Source organism: Periplaneta americana, chromosome 17 (assembly GCF_040183065.1).
Source record: "Periplaneta americana isolate PAMFEO1 chromosome 17, P.americana_PAMFEO1_priV1, whole genome shotgun sequence".
Classification (NCBI taxonomy): domain Eukaryota; kingdom Metazoa; phylum Arthropoda; class Insecta; order Blattodea; family Blattidae; genus Periplaneta; species Periplaneta americana.
This window is the reverse complement of record NC_091133.1, coordinates 7,740,310-7,763,981: the sequence shown is the minus strand read 5'-3', so window position 1 is coordinate 7,763,981 and position 23,672 is coordinate 7,740,310. Positions and strand designations below refer to the sequence as shown.

Here is a 23,672-nt window from a genome sequence, read left to right as displayed (position 1 = left end):
ATAGAAAAATTGAACCATTATATATATATATGCTTTCAGAATTTTAAGCAAAAGAACCTATAATAAATTCCTCAGAACTATGTACGTATTTTGGCTGCATACGTTCCCAGATTCAGTATGGCATACTAAAATGGGGTGAAGGAAGCAAAATTGGGGAAATGTTTAAGCTACAGAAGAAAATTGTAAAAATTATAAAACAAATACCTATAAGATCGTAGAGTAAAGCAATTTTTAGAGAAATCAAAATTTTTCCCGCACCTTGTATACACATTCTAGAAACAGTGTCTTTCATTCATAAAAACAAAAGTAACTTCAAATTCAATTCACATGTATCAAAGAAGAACATGAAATCTTAAAGACATTTGTCCACCCACAGAATTACCACAAGTTTTAAAAGTATTTTGCATAGAGGCATAAACATGTATAACATTCCAAGCTCCATAATAAGCAGTAAAGAAAATAAATTTAAAAGCACAGTCAACAGGTGGCTGCTACAACATATGTAGGGTTGCTAAGTGTACGGTTTTTCCCGGAACAGTACGGTTTTTTCTCATTTTGTTTCGCATACAGTGCATCTTTTAAACCGTATGCTGAATGTCCCGTTTATCCAAAATCTAATTCTCTATTTTAAAATCTGTCGCTTTAGACAACAATGTTGTTTGGTAAGTGTGCGATTTTGATCAGAGAGAACAAAATATTCTGTAATCATTGGTTCTGACCACCATTGATTCCAATCATGAAGGCTGAGTTCTTTACGTCACATCCATTCAGAGTAGCGTCTCTGGAAAGCGTGCATGTAGCATGCATGTTGTCGTTAATTTTGTTCTCGGATTGCTTTGTGATAGACATGAAATTGCTAGTGTGTGCTGTGGCATAAGCGGGTATAAGTGCAAACCATGGACAATCTGCGTAATAATGGACAAGTTTTTGAATAAACCATAGGAGAACGATGAAAAAGTTCTTCAAAAAGATACAAAGAAAAAACGAAGGTTGCAACCATATCGGTCCAACTGGGAAAAGGAGTTTCCAGAATTGTGTCCTGCTATTGGTAATAACTGCAAAGCAAGATGTACTGGGAGAGCTGAAGAAGGTTTCTTAATTTTTCATGGAGGAATAACAGATATAAGGCAACATTTTAACATTGCTTCACATAACGAGAGGCAGAATAAAGCACAGCAAGTAACTATATTGAAAAACTAAATCCAGACAATTTCTTCTGAGTCAGAAAAGGAAATCATAATTTCCAGGGTTCGAAGTAGGCTAGCATATTTTAAGTAAGCAAATATTAATGTAGGCCTATTTCCTATATTCAGATAAGTGCATCGGCCCTTGCTTTTGCACATAATGCTGCAAAACATCACTATAGTTAGAGCAGCACAGAATGCTGCATCAAACTTGTATCACAATTCCTTCTGGATTCTGCTTTAGCAAGTAAAATCTCTTGTAAAAAGACAAAATCCGAGGCTCTTGTGAAAGATGTATTAGGTCCATGTAGTGTAAAATGCGTTATGGAGCAGTTGAAAGAAAATGCTTTCCTTGGCGTGGATTTCGATGCTCCAAACAAAGGAAACCAAAAATGTTTCCCAATAAATGTACGGTATTTTGAAGGAAAACAAGGTGTTCGTAAACAGAATTATAGACTTCTTTGAAGACCCTGATGAAAGTGCTTTAAAAATGTCTGAACAGATTTCTAAAAGAAATTTGAAACATGGCTTAACATTATCCTAGCTTTCAAGTTACACTGCTGATAATACGAATTGCAATTATGAGAAGAAAAACTCTGTATATGTATATTTAAAAATGGAACATCCAACCTTAATTAAAGCAAACTGTTGTGCACATGTTGTGCACAATTCATGTAAATCTGGCATGAATTCTATTTCAATTATTGATATTGAGATGCTAATAATTAAAATATTCAATTACTTTTCAAATTCCGAGAAGAGGGTTTTACACTTAAAAGAATTCTTTGAATTTGTTCACATTGAATATAATACTTTGTTAAGACATCTGTCAACAAGATGGCTTTCTATAAAGTCTGCTATTCAAAGATTGTTGAGAAATCTTCCGACTATATCTTATTTTGCAAGTGTAGATGACTGTCCAGGATTCATTAAGAACAATTTGTTAGGCTCCTCATAATCAGATAAACAAACCCTTCTGACAGAGTTACATCTAAATTTTTCATTACATTTAGCAGATATTTTCCATAAGATAACTGTCAATCTAGAAAACAATGATCTGACTATATGTGAGCTATATATACCCTGTAATCAATAACCTAAAATTCAACCCGAACAAAGAATGCAGAAATCTTTCTTTTGTTACAATGTTCTTGAAATATTAAATAAATTGAAAGAGTTGTTTCCTGGAGAAGTTAAGGCTTGCAATGGTGAATTTAAACATGTATACGAAGTTTGTATTAACTATTTATGTAAATGGTTTGATTTTAGTAATTCTAATGTTTTTGCACTGATGAATTGTATAACTCTAGAAAACTTACCTAAGTTCAGTAAGATTTTAAGGTCAGTGGAGTCACTAGATTAAAAGCATAAAATAAATATTGATGAAATGTACTCTAAAGTTGTTGAAATTGTCAATTTCGTTTTTGGAGAGGGTGGTGAAAAACTAAAAGTCTCTCCAAAGTAAAGGAATACCAGAGAGGTGGGTATATATGATAAGTTTCATTGGCCGAGAAAAACTGAAGAACATTTTAATAGTATTTAAGTTTTTGTTGAGTATATTTCCATCTAATGCATACACGGAAAGAATATTTTCAATGAAGTCAATCAAATGGAGGAATGAAAAAAACAGAAGCTGTATAGATTTAATAAAACATGAATTATTTGAGTACATTAACTATGATGAGAGTTGTAGGAAGTTTCACAAAAACGTTTTGTTCAACAATAAATTGTAAAACACGGCAACTTCCAATGTCAAATAACTGTGAAATGTACATATGTATTTAAAGATTACACAATTATTAAATAGCTAGTAAATCTCTACTCTTTAATTCATCATGGCTGTGTTTTTACCTAGAAACCGAAGTGTTCCTTAATTGTCATTTGGAAATCTGGCAAACCTAATCATATGCCATATATTGTAGAGGAATTTATGTCTTTAGATCTTGCATGAAAGTAATAATATGTAATTGTGAAGGCATATAGGTCGTTATCACTATTAAGAACATTTCTATTATTGTTATTATTATTCCTGTTGTTATAGTTATTATTATCATTATTATTATTATTATTATTATTATTATTATTATTATTATTATTATTATTATTATTATTATTGTACTATCTTAATTGTAATCCTTCTTACCTCGTGTCAGCAGATGCCATGCAGTAACAATGTTATACAGGATGTTTCAAAAATACGGGGCATAATTTCAGGTATGTATTTCCCACATGTAGACAATCAAAATAGTTGATTACAACATGTGTCCGGAAATGCTTCATTTCCGAGTTATGGCCTTCACAACATTGAAATTCACCGGAACGTTTTTCTTTCCGCAGGTCGTTGTCATTACAGAAGATGTTCAAAATGTCCACCTCTTGCTTGAATACAGACCTCACATCGATGTCTCATTGACCTGCGAACACGATCCCAAACTCCAGGAGTATTGCGTATGTCCTCAGAACATGCCACAATTCGATTCCGAAGGGATTACAAATCAGGCACCGGAGACGAATAAACCAATGATTTTAAATGGCTCCACAAGTAGAAATCGAGAGGGTTCAGATCAGGTGAGCGTGGAGGCCAAGCAATTGGGCCACCTCTACCTATCCATCGATCAGGAAACCTTCGACCGAAGTACTGAATGTAACCTTCGCCTCGGAATGAACTGTCAGAGTGCCCTCTTAATGTCTCCTTTGATGGCAACGACCTGCGGAAAGAAAAACGTTCCGGTGAATTTCAATGTTGTGAAGGCCATAACTCGGAAATAAAGCATTTCCGGACACATGTTGTAATGAACTATTTTGATTGTCTACATGTGGGAAATACATACCTGAAATTATGCCCCGTATTTTTTAAACACCCTGTATATTCATAAATATGTCTATAGTATAATGAGAAACTAGATTATGACCAAGAAATAAGATTCACGAAGCCACGATTTGTAAAAATCTATATGGTAAATGAACGAGTACGACTGTGAGAAGTTTACGAGAAAGTCTCTGCGAGGTGTATTTTAATTAAGTGCAGTGGGGGGAGGTATTGATGAATGAAGCACCGCTCTTCCTAGCGCTGACCAGAGATAAGAGTAGTTTATATGAGTTAGGGTGGAATTCATAGTCGTCACATAAAATGAGTGAACCCTTAAGTAATAAGTGTTTGCTTATAATAAGGGAACCCTTAAGTCAATGCCGAATTCATAGACAACACTTATTTTCACGTAATGAGTACTCACTTACAGCTGCCGGACATGACGTCATAGCAAAAGCTGACTCTCATTGAACTAATCGAAAGCGGCTCTACATGTGGAGTTGCTATAACAACGAGTTATCAATATTATTGTACTGAATAAGTTATATACAGCAATAGTTTCATGATATGTTAAATTCTAGTTGCATGGTAGTTATAGTTATAATCAGATATCCTACTAATTGGAACACATGTTCTGTAGTAGTGAATTTCTTAAATAAATAAATTAAGCCTATTATATAATACTGTATATTGAATTTATTAACGTAGTGTTATATTAACTCTGTAATTTGCCAATTATAGCTACATTTTACATTTTTGGCTATGATATCTATACTTAACTCTTTTTAATTTATTTTCATTTGATATTTTTCATTTATATCTAGATCTGTGTTTTTTATTTAGGTAGTACCTATTTGTTTTTTTTTTTTTAATTTCTAATTTGTAATTACACTTGTATCTGTTTTATCTCTTTTTTCATGTTCTATGCAATTCTATGTTTTTTAAACAAATATCTGTACTGTCTATTGTAATTGGGGCTTTGCCCTGTTATAGTCATATATATATATATATATATATATATATATATATATAAGTACCGGTAAGTAAGTAAATAAATAAATAAGTAAATAAATAACGATCAATTTGGCTAGAGCAACAACTTCGAATTGATCTGAAAACGATATCGCTTCTTAAATTCCAGTTCACTCTACAGTTCTAGAGGATTCTCCATGTCTCCATGTACCTTTTTGGGACACGTATATTTTCCTCATTTCGTTCAACAAACTACACAAAATTCTCAAAATCATTCTCAGTATCCATTTTGAAAATGAGTGGTCACTTAAGGGTACAGATCAGCTCACTTAAGTAATCACTCATTATGTGAATGAGGGACAACTATGAATTAGAAATGAGTATAAGTAACCACTTAAGGGTTCACTCATTTATAAGTGACGACTATGAATTCCGCCCTTAGGAGCCTGATGAGACTGAACAGATGACATCACTGTCACTACATGGCGTTTAATTAGGTGCGGTGCGTTAAGGTATTGGTGATGGAGCACAGTTCTTCCTAGAACTCACCAGAGATAAGATTAGTTGTTATGAGTTATGAGCCTGATCGCAGAGAACAGACGACATCACTGTCACCACATGGTGTTTAATTAGGTGTGGTGAGTTGAGGTATTGATGAATGGAACATTGCTCTTCCTACAACTGACCACAGATAAGATAAAATAAACCTAAAAAATGATTAAATATCTTCTTCTTCCCTTCAAGTATTAGGTCATATGGCCTGTTACGATCTCACAGTTGAATTATCAATCCAGCGCTTCTTTGGACGACCGAGAGATCTCTTCCCGTTTGGACGATAGTGGAGCATGACTTTTGGGATTCTATCTCCATGCATGCGATGCAGATGATTTATCCAGTTGTTTTGATAATGTTTTACGTGATTAATTACAGGTTCTAGTTGTAATTCTTCCATTACTTCTTCATTGCGTTTGTGATCCCATTTCATATATCCCGCTGTATATCTCATAAATTTCATTTCATTAGCCGTTATTCTGCTTTCGTCTTTCTTCCTCAATGTCCATGCCTCACTGCCGTAACAAATTACAGGTCTCGCCAAGGTCTTGTATAGGCAAATTCTAGTATGCCTTTGTACTAGGGAAGGTTTCATAATGTTGTTAATTATTCCCATTGTTTTGGTGTATTTAGAAATTTTCTGTGAAATGTCTACTTCATCGAAAAAAGATAATGTGTATCCGAGATTTGTAAAATAATTTACATTTTCTAATATTTTTTAATCTAAACATATTTTGCTAGGCACAGGGTATTTTCCGCAGAAGGCCATAATTTTAGTTTTTTCTTTATTAATTTTCATATCATATTTAATTCCAATTTTATTAAAATTAAAAATTGAACGTTGTAATTCATCTTCTGAGGATGCCACCAGAGCTAAATCGTCTGCAAAAAGTAATGAATCTAGTTGTAAATGTCGATTGAGTTGTATATATCCATGAAGCAATTGTTTCCATTCTCTAATTATGTGATTCATATATACGAGTATAATAAATAGCAACGGTGAAAGGCCGCAGCCTTGTCTTACTCCTGTTTGAATTTCTGTCCACACCTTACTGCAATTAGATTTGTTTTATAGATATTATATGTGTTTGCTATAAGTTGTTGAACATGGTCTGTGGCTAATACATTATTTCTGTTCACCCTATCAAATGCTTTTTCTAAATCAATGAAAGCAATACGAGGCCTGTCTAAAAAGTATCCGACCTTAAATTTTCCCGCGCAAAGTAGTGATTCTAAGGCGGCGCCACTGTGCACGGTGGAAGGAGGAACCGTAATGTGCATGCTTGAATTTTTTCACCGCATTCGCTTGTGCCAGTCACTGGCTGGTGGTCGCCAAGTAAGGTGCTGTTCTAAGTGTTTGTCGGATTTAGTTTTCTCGCAAGATGACTGAACGAATTGAGCAAAAATACTGCATCAAATTTTGTCAAAAGCTTGCTGATTCTCAAAGTCAAACAATTCGTAAGATTCAGCAGGTGTTTGGGGAAGATGCGATGGGTGTAACACAAATTAAGGAGTGGTTCAACCGATTCAAAGATGGCCGCACATCAGCGGAGAGTGAGCAGCGTTGTGGCAGGCCCCAAACTGCTCGGAGTGCAGCTGTTGTTGAGAAGGTGCGAAATTTGGTGATGGCAGATCGTCGTTTGACCGTGCGGGAGATTGCCGAAGAGGTTGGAGTGAGTAAAGATTCTGCACATGCAATTTTGAGTGACGATTTGAACATGAACCGAGTGGCTGCGAAATTCGTGCCCAAGTTGTTGTCCCCGGAACAAAAAGACCTCCGTCGTGACGTTGCACAGGACCTTCTGGACACCGCCAACACTGATCCTGGGTTTCTGAACACCGTGATAACTGCAGATGAGTCATGGGTGTACGGGTACGACCCAGAAACAAAAAGACAGTCGTCGCAATGGAAGCATCCCGAGTCTCCAAGGCCGAAGAAAGCGCGGCAGGTGCGAAGCAAATCAAGGTCATGCCGACTGTTTTCTTTGATGTCCGTGGAATTGTGCTTCACGAATACGCACCGGAAGGACAAACGGTGACAAAGGAGTACTATCACAATGTTCTCCGGCGACTCCGTGATGCAGTTCGGCGCAAAAGACCAGACATGTGGACGGCGAACAACTGGCACTTGCATCACGACAACGCCCCCGCACATTCATCCCAATTGATCCACACTTTCTTGGCCAAACATGGAATTACAACCGTTCGCCAACCTCCCTACTCTCCAGACCTGGCTCCTTGCGACTTCTGGTTGTTTCCAGAATTGAAGACACCACTGAAAGGATCCCGTTTTGAGAGTAGAGAAGAGGTAATGCAGAACGCGACGACGGAGCTGAACACCATTCCAAAAGAAGACTTCCAGAGGTGTCTCCAGCAGTGGAAGGATCGGTGGGCTAAGTGTGTGCAAGCACAAGGGGCCTACTTTGAAGGGGATTAGGGTCCCAACCCCGTCAGGTATTTGAAATATTTTTTCTGGCTAAAGGTCGGATACTTTTTAGACAGGCCTCGTATGTGTTTCTAAGTTGAATTCCCGGTGTTTTTCCATCAATAATTTTAATGTAAAATATCCATCGCAACATGATCTTCCCTTTCGGAAGCCATTTTGTTGTTCTCCGAAAAGTGTTTCATAATGTTTATACAATTTGTTCTTGATTAATTATTAAATATAATTATTGAAAATAAAGAGATGAAAATAAATGGGGCTCCTTTGTTAATATTTTTTATCCCAAGTAGTGTTTTGAATTCTGTTGTAAATTTGTTCTCCCAACTTTAACAATACAACAGCCAAAATTATTGACCCTGAAACTGGAGCCTTCTGAGTTATGAGCTTGATGACACTAAGCAGATGACATCACGGTTACCACATGGTGTTTAATTATCCTGTGGCAGTTTCAAACTAGCTCTGTGTGAAATTGTTAGTTTATATTTTAAAAGTTGATCGAACATGCCGAAGTATGTAGAAAGGAAAAAATTGTTCATAGTGAAGCGCGGGAAATAATATTAAATGTAGTAAAAGTCTGATGAAGAAGCAACAGGATAAAAGTTAATTCTTCTGGCATGCGCTACAGAGAGAGAGCAGCCAATGACATTAGAGTCTCAAAATGTTTAATTAAAACAATTAAAAAGGAGTCAACACTTAGAAACGAAAGGGCTCATCATCTGCATTACACACAACAGGGAAAAAGCGGCCTAGGCCTGATGGCAGAAATGTTATCTTGGACGATTCTGTTATTGATGAATTGTTGAAAGACCATGGTCACACTGCCACCATATATATGTGACCTTGAACTGGCATGGTGTAAAGTAAAGCGCTAGTGCGTGAAAAGAATGTGGCACGGGATCTTTCTTTAAAGCAACTGATGGAGTTAACTACAGAAAGAATAGCATTTGTTACTGCAGAAGATTGGCAAGGTTACAGCAAACATTTAGAGGCATTCAAACAACAAAACAAAGAGCGAGACGAAATTACAGACGATGTGATTGACAACCCTAATGAGAGCAGTGACAGGAAAAGGATGTTGAGGATGGCGATGGAGATGACACTTCTGAATGTGCTGCAATAGCGAATTTTCTGATTCCGAGTTGGCCCGTCCACTGTAAGGGAGACCAAAATATTTTTAAACAATCCACTACCACTAAATTGAATAAAATCAAAATACGTATATGTAGGCTAAGTATTCTTCAATTTTACTCAGTTATTCATGGGCGAATGTTTTCACGTTGGTCAGTTACTATAATGTAGTAGTATGTGTGTCATTACGTCGTCTTCTGTGAGAAAGAGTGGCATTATGCTGGCTGTTGCCTGCATGTATGATTGCATTACGCCATATTCCTACCAGGACCGATCTCGTGAGCTTCCCACAGTACTGCTACTACATACTATTATACAGTAGGCCTACCTTAATTTTTTACTCTCTTTGGAGGTTGATTTATTACTGATAGGATTTAAACACTGTATTATCGTGAATTTTTTCTATATAGATCGTGCTGTAATATAACAATATTTTGCCGGACTTTATCAATAACTCAAACGCAATTTCGTAATGTAAAAAATGTAACAAAATTAAAAGCTTATGCCATGTATAAGTGGTTGATATACATAAAATCAGTTTTATTGCAAATTTAATTAATTCAAACGTTTAGTCACGTTAAGGTTTGCAATATCACCATCTCTCTTGGATTTCTGATGAGAAAATCTAGCAATCCTGCTAGCTCCATTGTAGTTTGCCAATGCTCAAGACTTAAATTTACTCAATTTTCTTGCCAGTGTCCCAGCAGTATATTGTAAGTTGTTTTCATATATCAGCTTCTATCTTCTTAATTGCTATGCACCTCATTAGATGATTATCATTCATTGCAGAGTTTGGATCCTCACAAAGAGTACACTGGGATGATGAATGTGTTGATTCTATGTAAATGAACACCCAGCCAGTCATGGCCAGTTGTTTTTTTTTTTTTTTTAATTTGCGTTATTTTACGACGCTAGGTTATTTAGCGTCTGAACGAAATGAAGTTGATAATGCCGGTGAAATGAGTCCAGGGTCCAGCACCGAAAGTTACCCAGCATTTGCTCGTATTGGTTTGAGGGAAAACCCCGGAAAAAACCTCAACCAGGTAACTTGCCCCTACCGGGATTCGAACCCGAGCCACCTGGTTTCACGGCCAGACGTGCTGACCATTACTCCACAGATGTGGACGGCCAGTTGTTAGACTCAAGATTTATTTCTTGGTAAATCTAAGATGATGCTTGAGTCTTTCAATAGAGACTGTTATCATGTGGTTCTTCTTTCAATAAATTTTACCTAGAACATATAGTCAATCCATAATCTTACATTACGAAAGGGAACATTTGTGGGGTGGCTTTCTATATTTTTTGTTCATTTCTTTGCCAAGGAGTTTGCTATCTCATTTCCTTGAATTTTACAATGGGAAGATATCCATTGAAATATTTTGTAGAATTTCAATAGTATTCTGAATTTCATTAATTTTTTTATTTGTAGGTTCAATTGATGTAATTGCTTGTGGAGTTGATTTCCATCTCTCAAAACCAGCATCTTGTTAACATATTTTATGTGACTTGGGAGTTGTCTCAGAGCTAGAAACTGAAGAATTTATTGTACGTCCCAACACCTACATATTAATTGTTATCTGTAAGTGATCCATCTGAGTAAATATGAATCAATTCTGTTTCAGGGCATCTTGTTTGAATAGTCTCCGAAGCTATTGCTTTTAATACAGTTGGGTTTGCATCTCGATTACGTCGCAAAATTCGTGTACATTCAAATTCAACTCTAACTGTAAAATGTGACAGTGGATTATTTGGAAGTGGGAGTTCTTCTAATTTATTTGGATGTTCTAAATCATATATTACCTTTTTGAATTTATTTCAAATTTTTGAAAAGTCTTGTCAGTATTCCAGATAACGTTTTCAACGTTTTTTATTCTCATAAGATCTCCAGTAGTCATTGTTTGGAAGTGTCCTTAGTTACTCAGAGAGTGAGGTACTTTGCTTTTCCTTTTTTATAATGGCGATGTTTTGGGTGACTGCATTGCTGTCATTCGAGTAGATTTAACACCACCCATTATTAATCTTACAGATTGATATTGCACTATTTCTCTTGTCAATGTTGCTGTAAAAAAATTCCACTTCCTCTCTCTCTTTTTTTTTTTTTTTTTTTTTTTTTTAGAATTCCAGTTTCTGCTCGAAAAATGCTTTATTCACAATAAATGAAAACAATGATATTACTGGTTTCTGGCGAGTTTTCCCCAATAACTGTCGCTGATTCATGCATCTACATTAAAAGAGACCATGATTCCCAAAGGACATCAGCAATAATAACTCAGAAGATATAATAGGAGTTGTAGTGTGTTACTTATCATAGTAATTATAATTTTAGTGAATCTTATGTCATTTAAGTACAAAAATATACTGAGGCGATGACACAATTCATCACATAATTATGGAAGTTACAACAGAGTAACATACATTATAAAGTTTATGTCCTTCGTCATCATTAAATGAAGCTGAGAAAGACTGCAAGAAAAGCAAAACCAGCACAGTACACTCACCTCTCAGAGAACACTTCATCTTCCTCTTCCACTTTCTGTTTTTGTTGTACTCCTTCCAAATCGAACACATGTTCCTGAAAAAAGCACAAAATATTGAAGAGCCCTTTAATTGAATATAAATAATAGATTTATAAATAAATTTCAACGTTGAAAATATGTACATGTGAGCCATACAGGGTCTCCAAAATATAACCACAAATTGCTACAATATTTGAAGTAGTAAACAGTAAATGATTACATATTGAATCATTAATACTATCGCTGTAAACGTCACTGCTGAAAGTTTTATTTCCTCAAAATGAGGACTCCACAATATTACTTCTTAAATTCCAGGTGCAAATTTTTTTTCTACCATCTTCCCTCTCATGGCTTGCAATTTTTAAAGAAATCTATATTGTCAATTCTAAAGCAAAATTTAATTAACTATTTCACACTTAGTGAAACAGAAAAAAATATTAAACATTGATAAAAATGCTTGCATTTCTTTCAATCCATATATACATTTTTTTCATGTTATATGAGCGATATTCGTAAACTAGTAGGTTTACTTTAGAGCACAGGTTGCAGAAAATACTGTAAATATTTCATGTAAATAGATTGAGTAGTTTCACATAAAAAGTCCACTGAATTTTCAAAAACGTCAATGTATGGAAAACTGAATTTGAAGAAAAAATAAATTAAAAAAAAAAAGATGTATGAACTATATGCGCTGTCAAATTTATAGAGTCTATCTAAAGGTCATATCAGCAGAGATACGTCCACAATATATATACTGTTTTAAAAAGCACCCACTCCCGTTAATTTGCAAGGGGCAGCAGATGAGCTACTCAGCAGTGTTGCGTATTTTTACAGATTTGTTTGTGACAGACTAAATCTAATTCATCTATAAACGAAGTGTATTATTATTTTCCTATAAACTTAATTCTTAACAAATTAGGACTTTAAAATCCTTCGTGATATTTGAATAAAGCTGCGAATTATTTTTTATAAATCAAGCCTAAACATAAAGGCTGTTTTAAGTTTGGGATATATTGGAAAAAGAGAATATCGTTTCCACTATTTGAGATTGTTAATGGCTCTGATATATTATGTAAAATGCACTGTTCGTATATCTGTATACTGACATTGAACCACTTACATAAACTTCAGTTTTCACCACAGGAAAGCTAATGTTAACTTGAGTATCTTCAACCTTCATCTCTGTTTTTATGTCATAGCTGTAGTCCACGTATTCTGTCTTCATGCCCATCACTTCCAGATGCGAGAAATTCCCTTCCTACAGAACAAAAAAACATAGTGAATTATTTTATTACCTATCTTAAACATGAACTAATGAGTAACAGCCTGAAACTGGTTCTACATGGCAGTCTTTGGCTGTCTCAACTCAGACAAGAAATTAGAGAAGAAAACGTAACGCAGAATAGAAATTAGACCTCAAGGCACAATGGAAATGACTGATAAGACGTACTCGTAAATACCTATCTTTTTTTAAAAAAAAGTTCATACATTTAACTAATATAAGTATTAATTATTAAGTATGGCATAATCTTAAGACTTAAAGATTATTAGTACATTATGATAGGCGGCCGGGTAGCTCAGTTGGTAGAGCAGCTGGCTACGGACTGGAAGGTCCGGGGTTCGATCCCAGGTGGTGACAGGATTTTTTCTAGTTGCCAAACTTTCAGAACGGCCCCAAGGTTCACTCAGCCTCCTATAAAATTGAGTACCGGGGGTAAAACGTGGTCAGAGCGTAGTGCCGACCACACCACCTCATTCTAGTGCCGAGGTCATGGAAAGCATGGGGTTCTACCTTCATGCCCCCCAAGTGCCTTCATGGCATGTTACGGGATACCTTTACCTTTTAGTACATTATGATAACAATGTGATATATTGACAAATAATTTACATTAACTACTTGATTAATGAAATTTTGTAACAGGTTGCGGTTTCATCATTAAATAATTTGTTATTTTTTATTGACATATTATCCCTTTCCGACCACTAGAAATTATAAAATTTATAATATTCATTCTTATATTATTAAATTAATTTTAATAACGTACTGCTGGTTTGAAAAAAGAAATGGTACTATAATGAAAAGAATGATCATGATTGGAATGACCTACCTACAGCTGTCTTTGAGGGCTGTCCTTCCTTAAGGAGATTCAAGAATAACTTAAAAAGTTGTGTATAAAGTGCAAATTAATATTAAGGTGACATTTAACATTCAATTTTTTAAGGTGACATGTATTTATTTAGCCTGACGAGTTACCCCCTTGTTTTGAATTGTAAATTATTTAAAAATAGCGTGTAAGAGGGTCTTAGACTAGAAATGTTTAGCTTAAATGTAGTTCTGTTTTATAAGTATGCATAAGGGTGTAATTATTTGTCTTATTTGAACTGTTGTATCAGTGAAGCGAGGTGAGTCAGTGAAGTTATGGTTTTACAGTGCAGTGAATAGTTCCGATGAGTGATAATTTATAGGGTCAATGAAATGTGTTCTATATTGTCAGTGAAATGTGTCCTAAAGTGACAGTGAAATGCGTCACAGTGCCACTACAGTGAGTGAAATGAGAGTAAAGTGAAAGACTATTGAAACTTATGTATTGCCTATACATATGTAGGTTGTATTGTAAAATTAGGTTATTTTATGTTTTATTATTAACTGTAATTATTGTGTTAAATTGTATTGTGTATTGTATAATTGTATTGTGTATTGTAATTTTATTGTGTATTGTTTACATTGTGTATACCACTGCCACCGGGTGCTTGCCCACTTGCAGTGTAAATAAATAAATACATACAGTACTGTAACACATCACAGATGTCAGCTGAATAGGAGAAGCAGCAGAAGAGTGTCAACATGTCGGCGAAACACTTATCACATCACACATCAAATGATTTTATATACAATGTATGCAATTTTATGTATGAAAAATATTAATCTCTCAATTTCTTTTTACTAATGGCGGGTGCTTAACTTACGTCATTCACTCATGTGAACCCAACTACGTAGACCAATTTAGCAACAGAGTCGTTGTTGCCCAGGCTGCGTCATAGGAGGCTGGTCCTCACTACACCCGCGATGAGATGAGATAATTATGGAGATTATGGAGTTCCCGGAGAAAACCTTGTGTTACCTGAACCACGGGTTTGCCCAACACAAATTATGAATCGCTATAGCCACTGGACCACCGTGGCGGCCACACTAATTAATGTTATGAATTTAAAAACGCAGCACATAATTATAAGTTCCTGAAAAACTCAACCTTCATGCTTTATTTTATTTTGTACTGCACATGAATTTTTAAGGTTTTAGCGAGGTTAGTGAGAATTTTGTTGCTATTTCTGTCCATTAGCGTGTTAATTCTAGGAGGAATTGGAGTGATAGCTAAACAGAGATAGTCAGAGATTTGCAGGTGGTCCCTTTGTTTCGTTTCGAGCAGAGTCATGGCAGAAAATGCAGTTTCACATGTTGGAAAAATTAAGAAGAAATGTTATTGCTTTTTCATATAAATTTGGATATTCATTTTTCATTCTAATTTAGAATTTCGAATTACTCATGGATTTAATTGTATTTTCCAGTCCTTTATCTGATAATTCGCGAAGCTGAAGGGTTTCTTCATGGGAAAGAATTGTCTCTTTGTGTTCAACAAAAGGGTTCACAATCCACATGTTTTGCCTCTGGGGTTCCTCATGTTCGGGATAGCACTTTTCAGATGATAATAACATTTTGAAGTGAGCTCCAATAATGTCTGAAACTCAATCCTCTGAATTGAAATCGCCTGCTTTGATAATGTGGTCTGAGTTCGACTCAAGTAATTTTATTTTATATTTTAAGTGCAACTCTTTTACGCATGAAGAAATCAATGGGTTGTTGACTAAATCCGAATGTTTTGTCTTGAGATGTCGAAAAAGTGGCGATGATTTCACACATTCATTTTCCAGAACAGTAGCAGAAATAACACATGGAGGTCGTGGCATTTGGTCTGTGTCAGGGTATTTTATGAAACCAAATTGTAAGTAGTTGTTCTTGTATGAGTTAACGAAGACATTTTTCTTCTGTGCACTAGTAGTTTTCCCCTTCTGCTTATCCTGGAGATCGCTCTGTGGACATTAAGTGGATGCATAACTACACTCAGGAACAAAAAAAACCGGACACTTTAATATTTGCTGGTATTTTGCAAAACATTATCTTCTCATACAATATTATGGTAGCCATCTGTTGTTATGGAGACGTGTATACATTGTTGATTGTTTTTTGTTTTATAAATAAGCCATTTCAACCAAATATTTCAATTTTGCTTTCGGAGTCTCAGCTATAACAATTTTGTCTCAACCATTTTGTGCTTCATTATCGTTATCATTCGTTATTTCTTTATTTTTACATTTTCTGAGTTTAAGTGGGGTTGTAACATTTGTCTGAAAACAAGATGCGACCTGAAGATGTGGCTCGAGCTGTAGCCCCTTACGATGATGGACGCAGTGTACGTTACATTGCAAATGTTATGAATATGGCTAGAAGCACAACCCATGATGCCATAAAACGGTATAGAGAGACCCTAGAATATACCAGAAGATCAGGTTCGGGTCGTCCAAGAGCTACAAATCCAAATGAAGACAGGTATATGGTGTTGAGAGTTCTTAGGGAGCGCAACCTGCCAGCTACTAGTGTAGCCCAGCAATTTGTTAACATGCATGGACGCCCAATTTCGGCCAAAACAGTTAGAAGGAGGTTGAAAGCAAGTGGACTGATATCAAGTAGACCTGCAGCTTGTCCCAGACTTCTCAGGATGCATCGAGTTGAACGACTGCATTTTGCAAATGATCACAGGGATTGGAGAAATGGACAGTGGAGCTGTGTTCTGTTCACCGATAAGTCCCGTTTCAATCTGTGCTCACCTGATGGACGTGAAAGAGTTTGGAGAAGGAGGGGAGAACGATTTTCACAGTGTTGCATTTCCGAAAATGTGCCGTATGGAGGTGGTGGAGTGATGGTTTGGGCAGGAGTGTGTACGGATGCTCGTACAGAGTTGGTTTTTGTTGAAAATGGAAGACTAACAGCTGATAGGTATATAAGTGAATATTTGGCTGATCATGTTGTGCCATTTGGCCAATTTGTAGGCGATAATTTTGTTTTAATGCATGATAATGCACGGCCGCATATTGCCCATGCGGTCGGAGATTATCTCCAAGAAGTGTGAATCCATGTTCTTCCATGGCCAGCAAGGAGTCCAGACATGAACCCAATTGAACACATGTGGGACATGCTGGAACGGCGTGTTAAGAATAGACGACCGAGACCAGAATCGTTACAAGAGTTGAGGCGAGCACTTGGCGAAGAATGGGAACTCATTTCTCAAGAAGACATTGCTAACCAAATTGAGAGCATGCCAAGACGTATGGATGCAGTTATTCAAGCCAGAGGGGGTAATACCCGTTACTAAAAAGAGTTTTTAATGTTTAAGGCACCATAAAATGAAAAAACAGTTAGACCAAACGATGCCATAGTTATACGCCCTTTGTAATTTTTTGTAAATTTTCTCATCAGAAATTTTTTTTTTCTAATGTTGTCGTATAAGATGCTAAATGAAACATTATTTTGTTTAAATGGGTTTTGTTTCATTTTGAAATAATTTGCAACAAAATACAAGCAAATATAGAAGTGTCCGGTTTTTTTGTCCCTGAGTGTAGTTGTTGCGTCACAAACATCTTTAGTACGAAATTTCTTAATACCAAACTTAAGTAATGTCCCTTGTCTTTTATTTATATTAATATTTAAATCTGTATGCCTATTACCTAAAAAAATCATGGCACTCGGGTTTTGAAACAAGCATGTAGACCAACACACAGAAAAGTGAACTTGCGAGGAGACAGTATCCACTGTGAATATTCAGCATCGAGAACTGGATACAGACTGTCTTCATCTTCAATTTAAGTGAAAAAATTCTTTATACTTACCAGATGTCAATGACATCTGCAACATATGTTATTTTGTTAAGGTTTGAGAACATAGGATTGGCCGCGCACTGTTGTAATCGACTTGCAGGTAATTTTTATGAGAGGTCTTATAAACGGTGCTATTTCCTCCCCCCGAATGTTGAAAGGTATCTAAGTCTGAAAAATTCTCCATCGTTCAAGAGTAAGTGGTTTGCTCACTGACATTTGTTACATATGTTATTTAGTTAGATTTTGGAATTTAGAGTTTAGAAATGATCTGGATCTGCACTTTTCCAAACAATCACGATAATTATTCTGCTAAGAAAATTTCCACTACATAATATTTATTCGTGAAAAAAGAAAAATAAATGACAAATTCCAGGAGAATATGTCGCGACACGGTGTAATTCATGTCAGGGCACAGTGGTTGAGAAACAATGCTGTAATATCTGTAATAGAAGGACTTTTATTCTACGTCATGTGTGCAAATATATTTTTGAATACGATATTTTATTATTAAAGAAAAACCAAAGTGGAATTATGCAGCATATTAAAAGAACCAAGCACTAACAATATCCGACCACATGATTGTTTAACATACAATGAATAATCGTCTTCACTTTAATAAACTACGTGAGAATATTGTGATGTAGCTCAAATTTAACACTCTAAGCTACTTCCCCCTCAAAACAGTCACCATTAGAAAGTCAGTACTGGTTCAGGGGATCAATGGAATAACACTTCTTGTTATAGAAATATTTACAATACAATAACAGCAGAGTACAATAAATAAAGGCGCTATTGTGAAGGACATTCTTTAGCAAACCCGAATGCACTTTACATCCAGAGGTTTACATTTGTTATTTTATATATATTTTTATATATTTGTTGCCATTTATTACATATATATGAATCAAATAGAAGTACATTCTCCCATAAGGATATACATAAATATACCTGGACTTCTCCAGATGGATTGACACATAACCAAATAGATCACATCTTGATAGATAAACGGAGACATACTTAGTAGACATTCGAACTTTCAGGGGTGCAGACTGTAATTCTGACCATTATTTGGTAATTGGAGAATTAAGAGAAAGACTATCAGTAGCCAAGCGAGTAGAGCAACAAGTTAATATTACTAAATTCATTATTTTGAAATTAAAGGACGAGGAAACTAAGCAAAATTATCAGGTCGAAATTTCGAATAGATTTGCCACTTTAGAAAATTCCGACGAAGCTGAGAAAGAATTAGATGTTAACAGCATGTGGGAAAATATCAGAGATAGTATCAAAATTGCAGCTGAGCAGAGCATAGGTTATTATGAAACTAAGAAAAAGAAACCGTGGTTTGATGAAGATTGTTGCATTGTAGTAGAAAGAAGGAAACAGGCAAAATTGAAATTGTTACAGGATCCAGTTGAGGAGAAGAGAGATAATTATTTCAATGAAAGACGGGAAGCAAGTCGTACACTTAGGAATAAAAACAGAGGTTACTTGAAGGAAAAACTGATTGAGGTAGAAACAAATAGTAAGAATAAAAACATTAGAGACTTATATAAGGGTATAAAGGAATTTAAGAACGGATATCAGCCAAGGGTAAACGTGATCATGGATGAGAATGGTGACTTGCTTGCAGACTCTCCATCAGTCCTAAACAGATGGAAAAACTATTTTGCGCAACTACTAAATGTACATAGGCCAAATAGAAATGATCGGGACGAAATTGAAATACAAACTGCTGAGCCATTTATACCCGAACCCACGCTTTCAGAAGTCGAAATTGCGATAGAAAATCTGAAAAAATACAAGTCTCCAGGTATTGATCAAATTCCAGCAGAATAATACAAGAGGGTGGAAGTGCATTATATAGCGAAATTTATAAACTTGTAGTTGCTATTTGGGAAAAGGAAATTGTACCAGAACAATGGAAGGAGTCCATAATAGTACCTATTTTTAAGAAGGGGGACAAAACCAACTGTGGTAACTTTCGAGGAATATCACTTTTGTTGCCGTCGTACAAAATTTTGTCCAATATTCTTTTGAGAAGATTAACTCCATACGTAGACAAAATTATTGGGGATCATCAGTGCGGTTTTCGGCGTAATAGATCGACTATTGATCAGATTTTTTGTATTCGACAGATAATGGAGAAAAAATGGGAGTATAAGGGTACAGTACATCAGTTATTCATAGATTTCAAAAAGGCATATGACTCTGTTAAGAGGGAAGTATTATATGATATTCTTATTGAATTTGGTATTCCCAAGAAACTAGTTCGATTAATTAAAATGTGTCTCAGTGAAACATACAGCAGAGTCCATATAGGTCAGTTTGTATCTGATGCTTTTCCAATTCACTGCGGGCTAAAGCAGGGAGATGCACTATCACCTTTACTTTTTAACTTCGCTTTAGAATATGCCATTAGGAAAGTTCAGGATAACAGGCAGGGTTTGGAATTGAACGGGTTACATCAGCTTCTTGTCTATGCGGATGACGTGAATATGTTAGCAGAAAATACACAAACGATTAGGGAAAACACGGAAATTTTACTTGAAGCAAGTAAAGTGATCAGTTTGGAAGTAAATCCTGAAGAGACTAAGTATATGATTATGTCTCGTGACCAGAATATTGTACGAAATGGAAATATAAAAATTGGAGATTTATCCTTCGAAGGGGTGGAAAAATTCAAATATCTTGGAGCAACAGTAACAAATATAAATGACACTCGGGAGGAAATTAAATGCAGAATAAATATGGGAAATGCGTGTTATTATTCGGTTGAGAAGCTTTTATCATCTAGTCTGCTGTCAAAAAATCTGAAAGTTAGAATTTATAAAACAGTTATATTACCGGTTGTTATGTATGGTTGTCAAACTTGGACTCTCACTCTGAGAGAGGAACATAGGTTAAGGGTGTTTGAGAATAAGGTGCTTAGGAAAATATTTGGGGCTAAGCGGGAAGAAGTTACAGGAGAATGGAGAAAGTTACACAACGCAGAATTGCACGCATTGTATTCTTCACCTGACATAATTAGGAACATTAAATCCAGACGTTTGAGATGGGCAGGAAATGTAGCACGTATGGGCGAATCCAGAAATGCATATAGAGTGTTAGTTGGGAGACCAGAGGGAAAAAGACCTTTGGGGAGGCCGAGACGTAGATGGGAGGATAATATTAAAATGGATTTGAGGGAGGTGGGATATGATGATAGAGACTGGATTAATCTTGCACAGGATAGGGACCGATGGCGAGCTTATGTGAGGGCGGCAATGAACCTTCGGGTTCGTTAAAAGCCATTTGTAAGTAAGTAAGTATATTAATCAAATAGAGAATGGAAACAATTACCTCATGGATATATATGCAACTCAATAGACATTGACAACTAGATTCATTACTTCTTGCAGACGATTTAGCTCTGGTGGTATCTTCAGAAGATGAATTACAATGTTGTTCTACAAGAGCATCACGACATTAGGAGGTTATATAAAAACTACGTCACTAGTCAGCTGAATAGCATATTGTCGACGTACCTGGTCACACTTCCAACAACGCAATAAAATATGTTGGACTGTAATTGCTACATGGCATACCTCACACTCTGGTTCAGGCTCGCCACATAGGAAATGCCCATGTGTCAGACGACAGTGGCCAATCCTCGACTGGGTAAGTAAAACCTCAACTACTAGGTTACTTAGCGCCGATAAGATTAGTGATAGCGAGATGGTATTTGGTGAGATGAGGCCGAGGATTCGCCATAGATTACTTGGCATTCATCTTACGGTTTGGGAAAACCTCGAAAAAAAAAACGAACCAGGTAATCAGCCCAAGTGGGGATCAAACCTGCGCCCGAGCACAACTTCAGACCGGCAGGCAAGCGCCTTAACCGGCTGAGCCACGCCGGTGGCTATATTCTATATATCAAGTGATTTTGTATATCTTGCTACCTCTCGCGCCAATATACCAGAGACCCATTCATAGCACCATCTTTGGCTGCAGTATCTGCGGCCTCATTTCCTGGAACTCCAACATGGCCAGGAATCCACACTACTCCAATCTCAAAGTCAGAACTTGGGAGTATGTGGAACAGCTGCTGGGTTCTTACCACTGCCGGATTATCGGAATGTAAAGCCTGCAGAGACTGAATGGGACTTAAAAGAGATACTCACTATCCAACTCGTTTGGAAGGCCCCTGTAGCAAGTCGTATTCCATGATGATGGATGGTGTATAAAAACGTAATTTCGATTTATTTGCTGAGCCAGAAATAAAACAGCCATATTCCAGGTTTTATCAGATAAGAGCACGATAAAAACGCAAAAGCACTATGCGGTCTGCATCCCAGCGAACCCCTGACAAAAAGCGTAAAATACTGAATGATTTTTCACACCTTCTCAAATCACGTATATGCGCCTCCCACGTCAATTTATAATCAAAGACAAGGCCCAAAAATCTCGCAGTGTCTATATATTGCAACTCCACTCCATTAAGACGCAGTTCAGGGTGTGGATGAAGTCCACGATGTTATAGAAGTGGACACACTGCGTTTTCAGAGTGGAGAATTTAAAGTCATTGCGAACAGCCCATACTGATAGCACGTTGATGACCAGTTGCAACTTCGACCAATAGATAGAAAATATCGCGAGCTGTAATATAAAGCAAAGTCAGCAACATACAATAGAACAGATACTCGTCCACTTACCCAGTGGGCAATTCCACTGATTGCAATGCAGAAAAGAAGAATGCTTAATACAGACCCTTGCGGAACAATGTTGTCTTGAAGATGTTCGTTAGAAAGTGTGATTCCTACTCGAACTCGGAAATACCGCTCTGCCATGAACTTCGCAATAAACGTTGGTAGACTGCCACGAAGTCCCCAATCATGCAGAGTTTGCAGAATGCCATATCCCCATGTGGTATTGTAAACCTTTTCTAGATCGAAGAAGACTTCAACAAGATGCTCCTTCTTGAGGAAAGCATCTCTAATGGCGGTCTCAAGCCGAACAAGAATATCTCCAGTGGATCTGTGCTTACGAAAACCACATTGAATATTAGATGATCGGTTTTCCGATTCAAGTACCCACATCAGGTGTTCACTTACCTTTTCCATAACCTTGCATACGCAACTGGTGAGACAAATTGGCCTATAGCTCCCAGATAAAGGAGGATTCTTTCCCAGTATCTAGAATGGAATTACAAAGGCAGAACGCCAAGAAGATGGAAATACACCCTCAGTCCACATCCTGTTATACATTCTCAATAGAAAAAGATTTGCCAGCTGGTGGGAAATGGCGAAGCATATGGTTATGAATATCATCAGGGCCAAGGCAGGTGTCAGGGGATGTATCTATTGCCGCCTCAAGTTCCTCGGATGTGAATGGTGCATTACAGTGTTCAGTATTATCAGATTTAAAATTTAGGTTTCGTTTTTCTGCAGCATCTTTGATTTTTTAGAAATTCTGGGACATAATTCCTTGAGCTGCTTATTTGTGCAAAGTGGTAGCAAATATTTGAGCAATTTCTATGGCACTGGTGGTCGCTAAACCATTGTTTAGAAGGCTCGGAATTACAGAACTACGTTTTGCCATTATTCGACGGACTTTCTCCCATACGATCTTAGCTGGGACGTTCTTTTTCAATGAAGTGACGCAGTTTCCCCAGGACGTCTTCTTAGCATCGCACACAGTGCGACGAGCTTTGGCTCGAAGACGTTTAAACTGGACAAAGTTTTCTTGGGTTGGATGGTACTCAAATTGGCGTAAGCTACGTTTGCGGTCTCGGATTGGATCTCTGCAGACATCCGTCCATCAAGGGACAGGGAGGCATTTTGTCCTGCAGGACGACCACATTCGAGAAGTGTTCTACTATGGAGTCCACACTTTCATGTCCATTATCATCGAATGATATGGGCTCCGAAAATCCGACTCAGTCCACATTTTTAATAACCCAGTTTGTAGAGCGAGATTTTGCAGGATGTAAAGCGGACATACGCATTCGGATGAGGTAGTGGTCATTACCAAGGAAAATAGAATAGAAGGTAGGGGCCATCAGACCCTTCAGCTCTGCTCGTGACGTCATCTGCCGTCAAGGCTGGGCTTTTAGCATGCCTCGTACTATAGAAAGCAATGCACCGAAGATATTTATG

The 23,672-nt window shown here is 36.6% G+C and overlaps 1 protein-coding gene across 2 annotated transcripts in view; it reads right to left on the bottom strand.

Annotated features, from left to right (window-relative positions):
- The window catches only part of LOC138692636 (putative zinc finger protein 66), a 55,925-nt gene that overhangs the window by 8,311 nt on the left and 23,942 nt on the right, over positions 1-23,672 (bottom strand). For both annotated transcript variants that reach the window (XM_069815704.1, XM_069815705.1), the window contains 2 exons: positions 12,725-12,862; positions 11,587-11,660 (listed from right to left, as the gene is read on the bottom strand). In XM_069815704.1, coding sequence (XP_069671805.1) covers positions 11,587-11,660; positions 12,725-12,862 — 212 coding nt within the window. The remainder of the gene's footprint in view (positions 1-11,586; positions 11,661-12,724; positions 12,863-23,672) is intronic.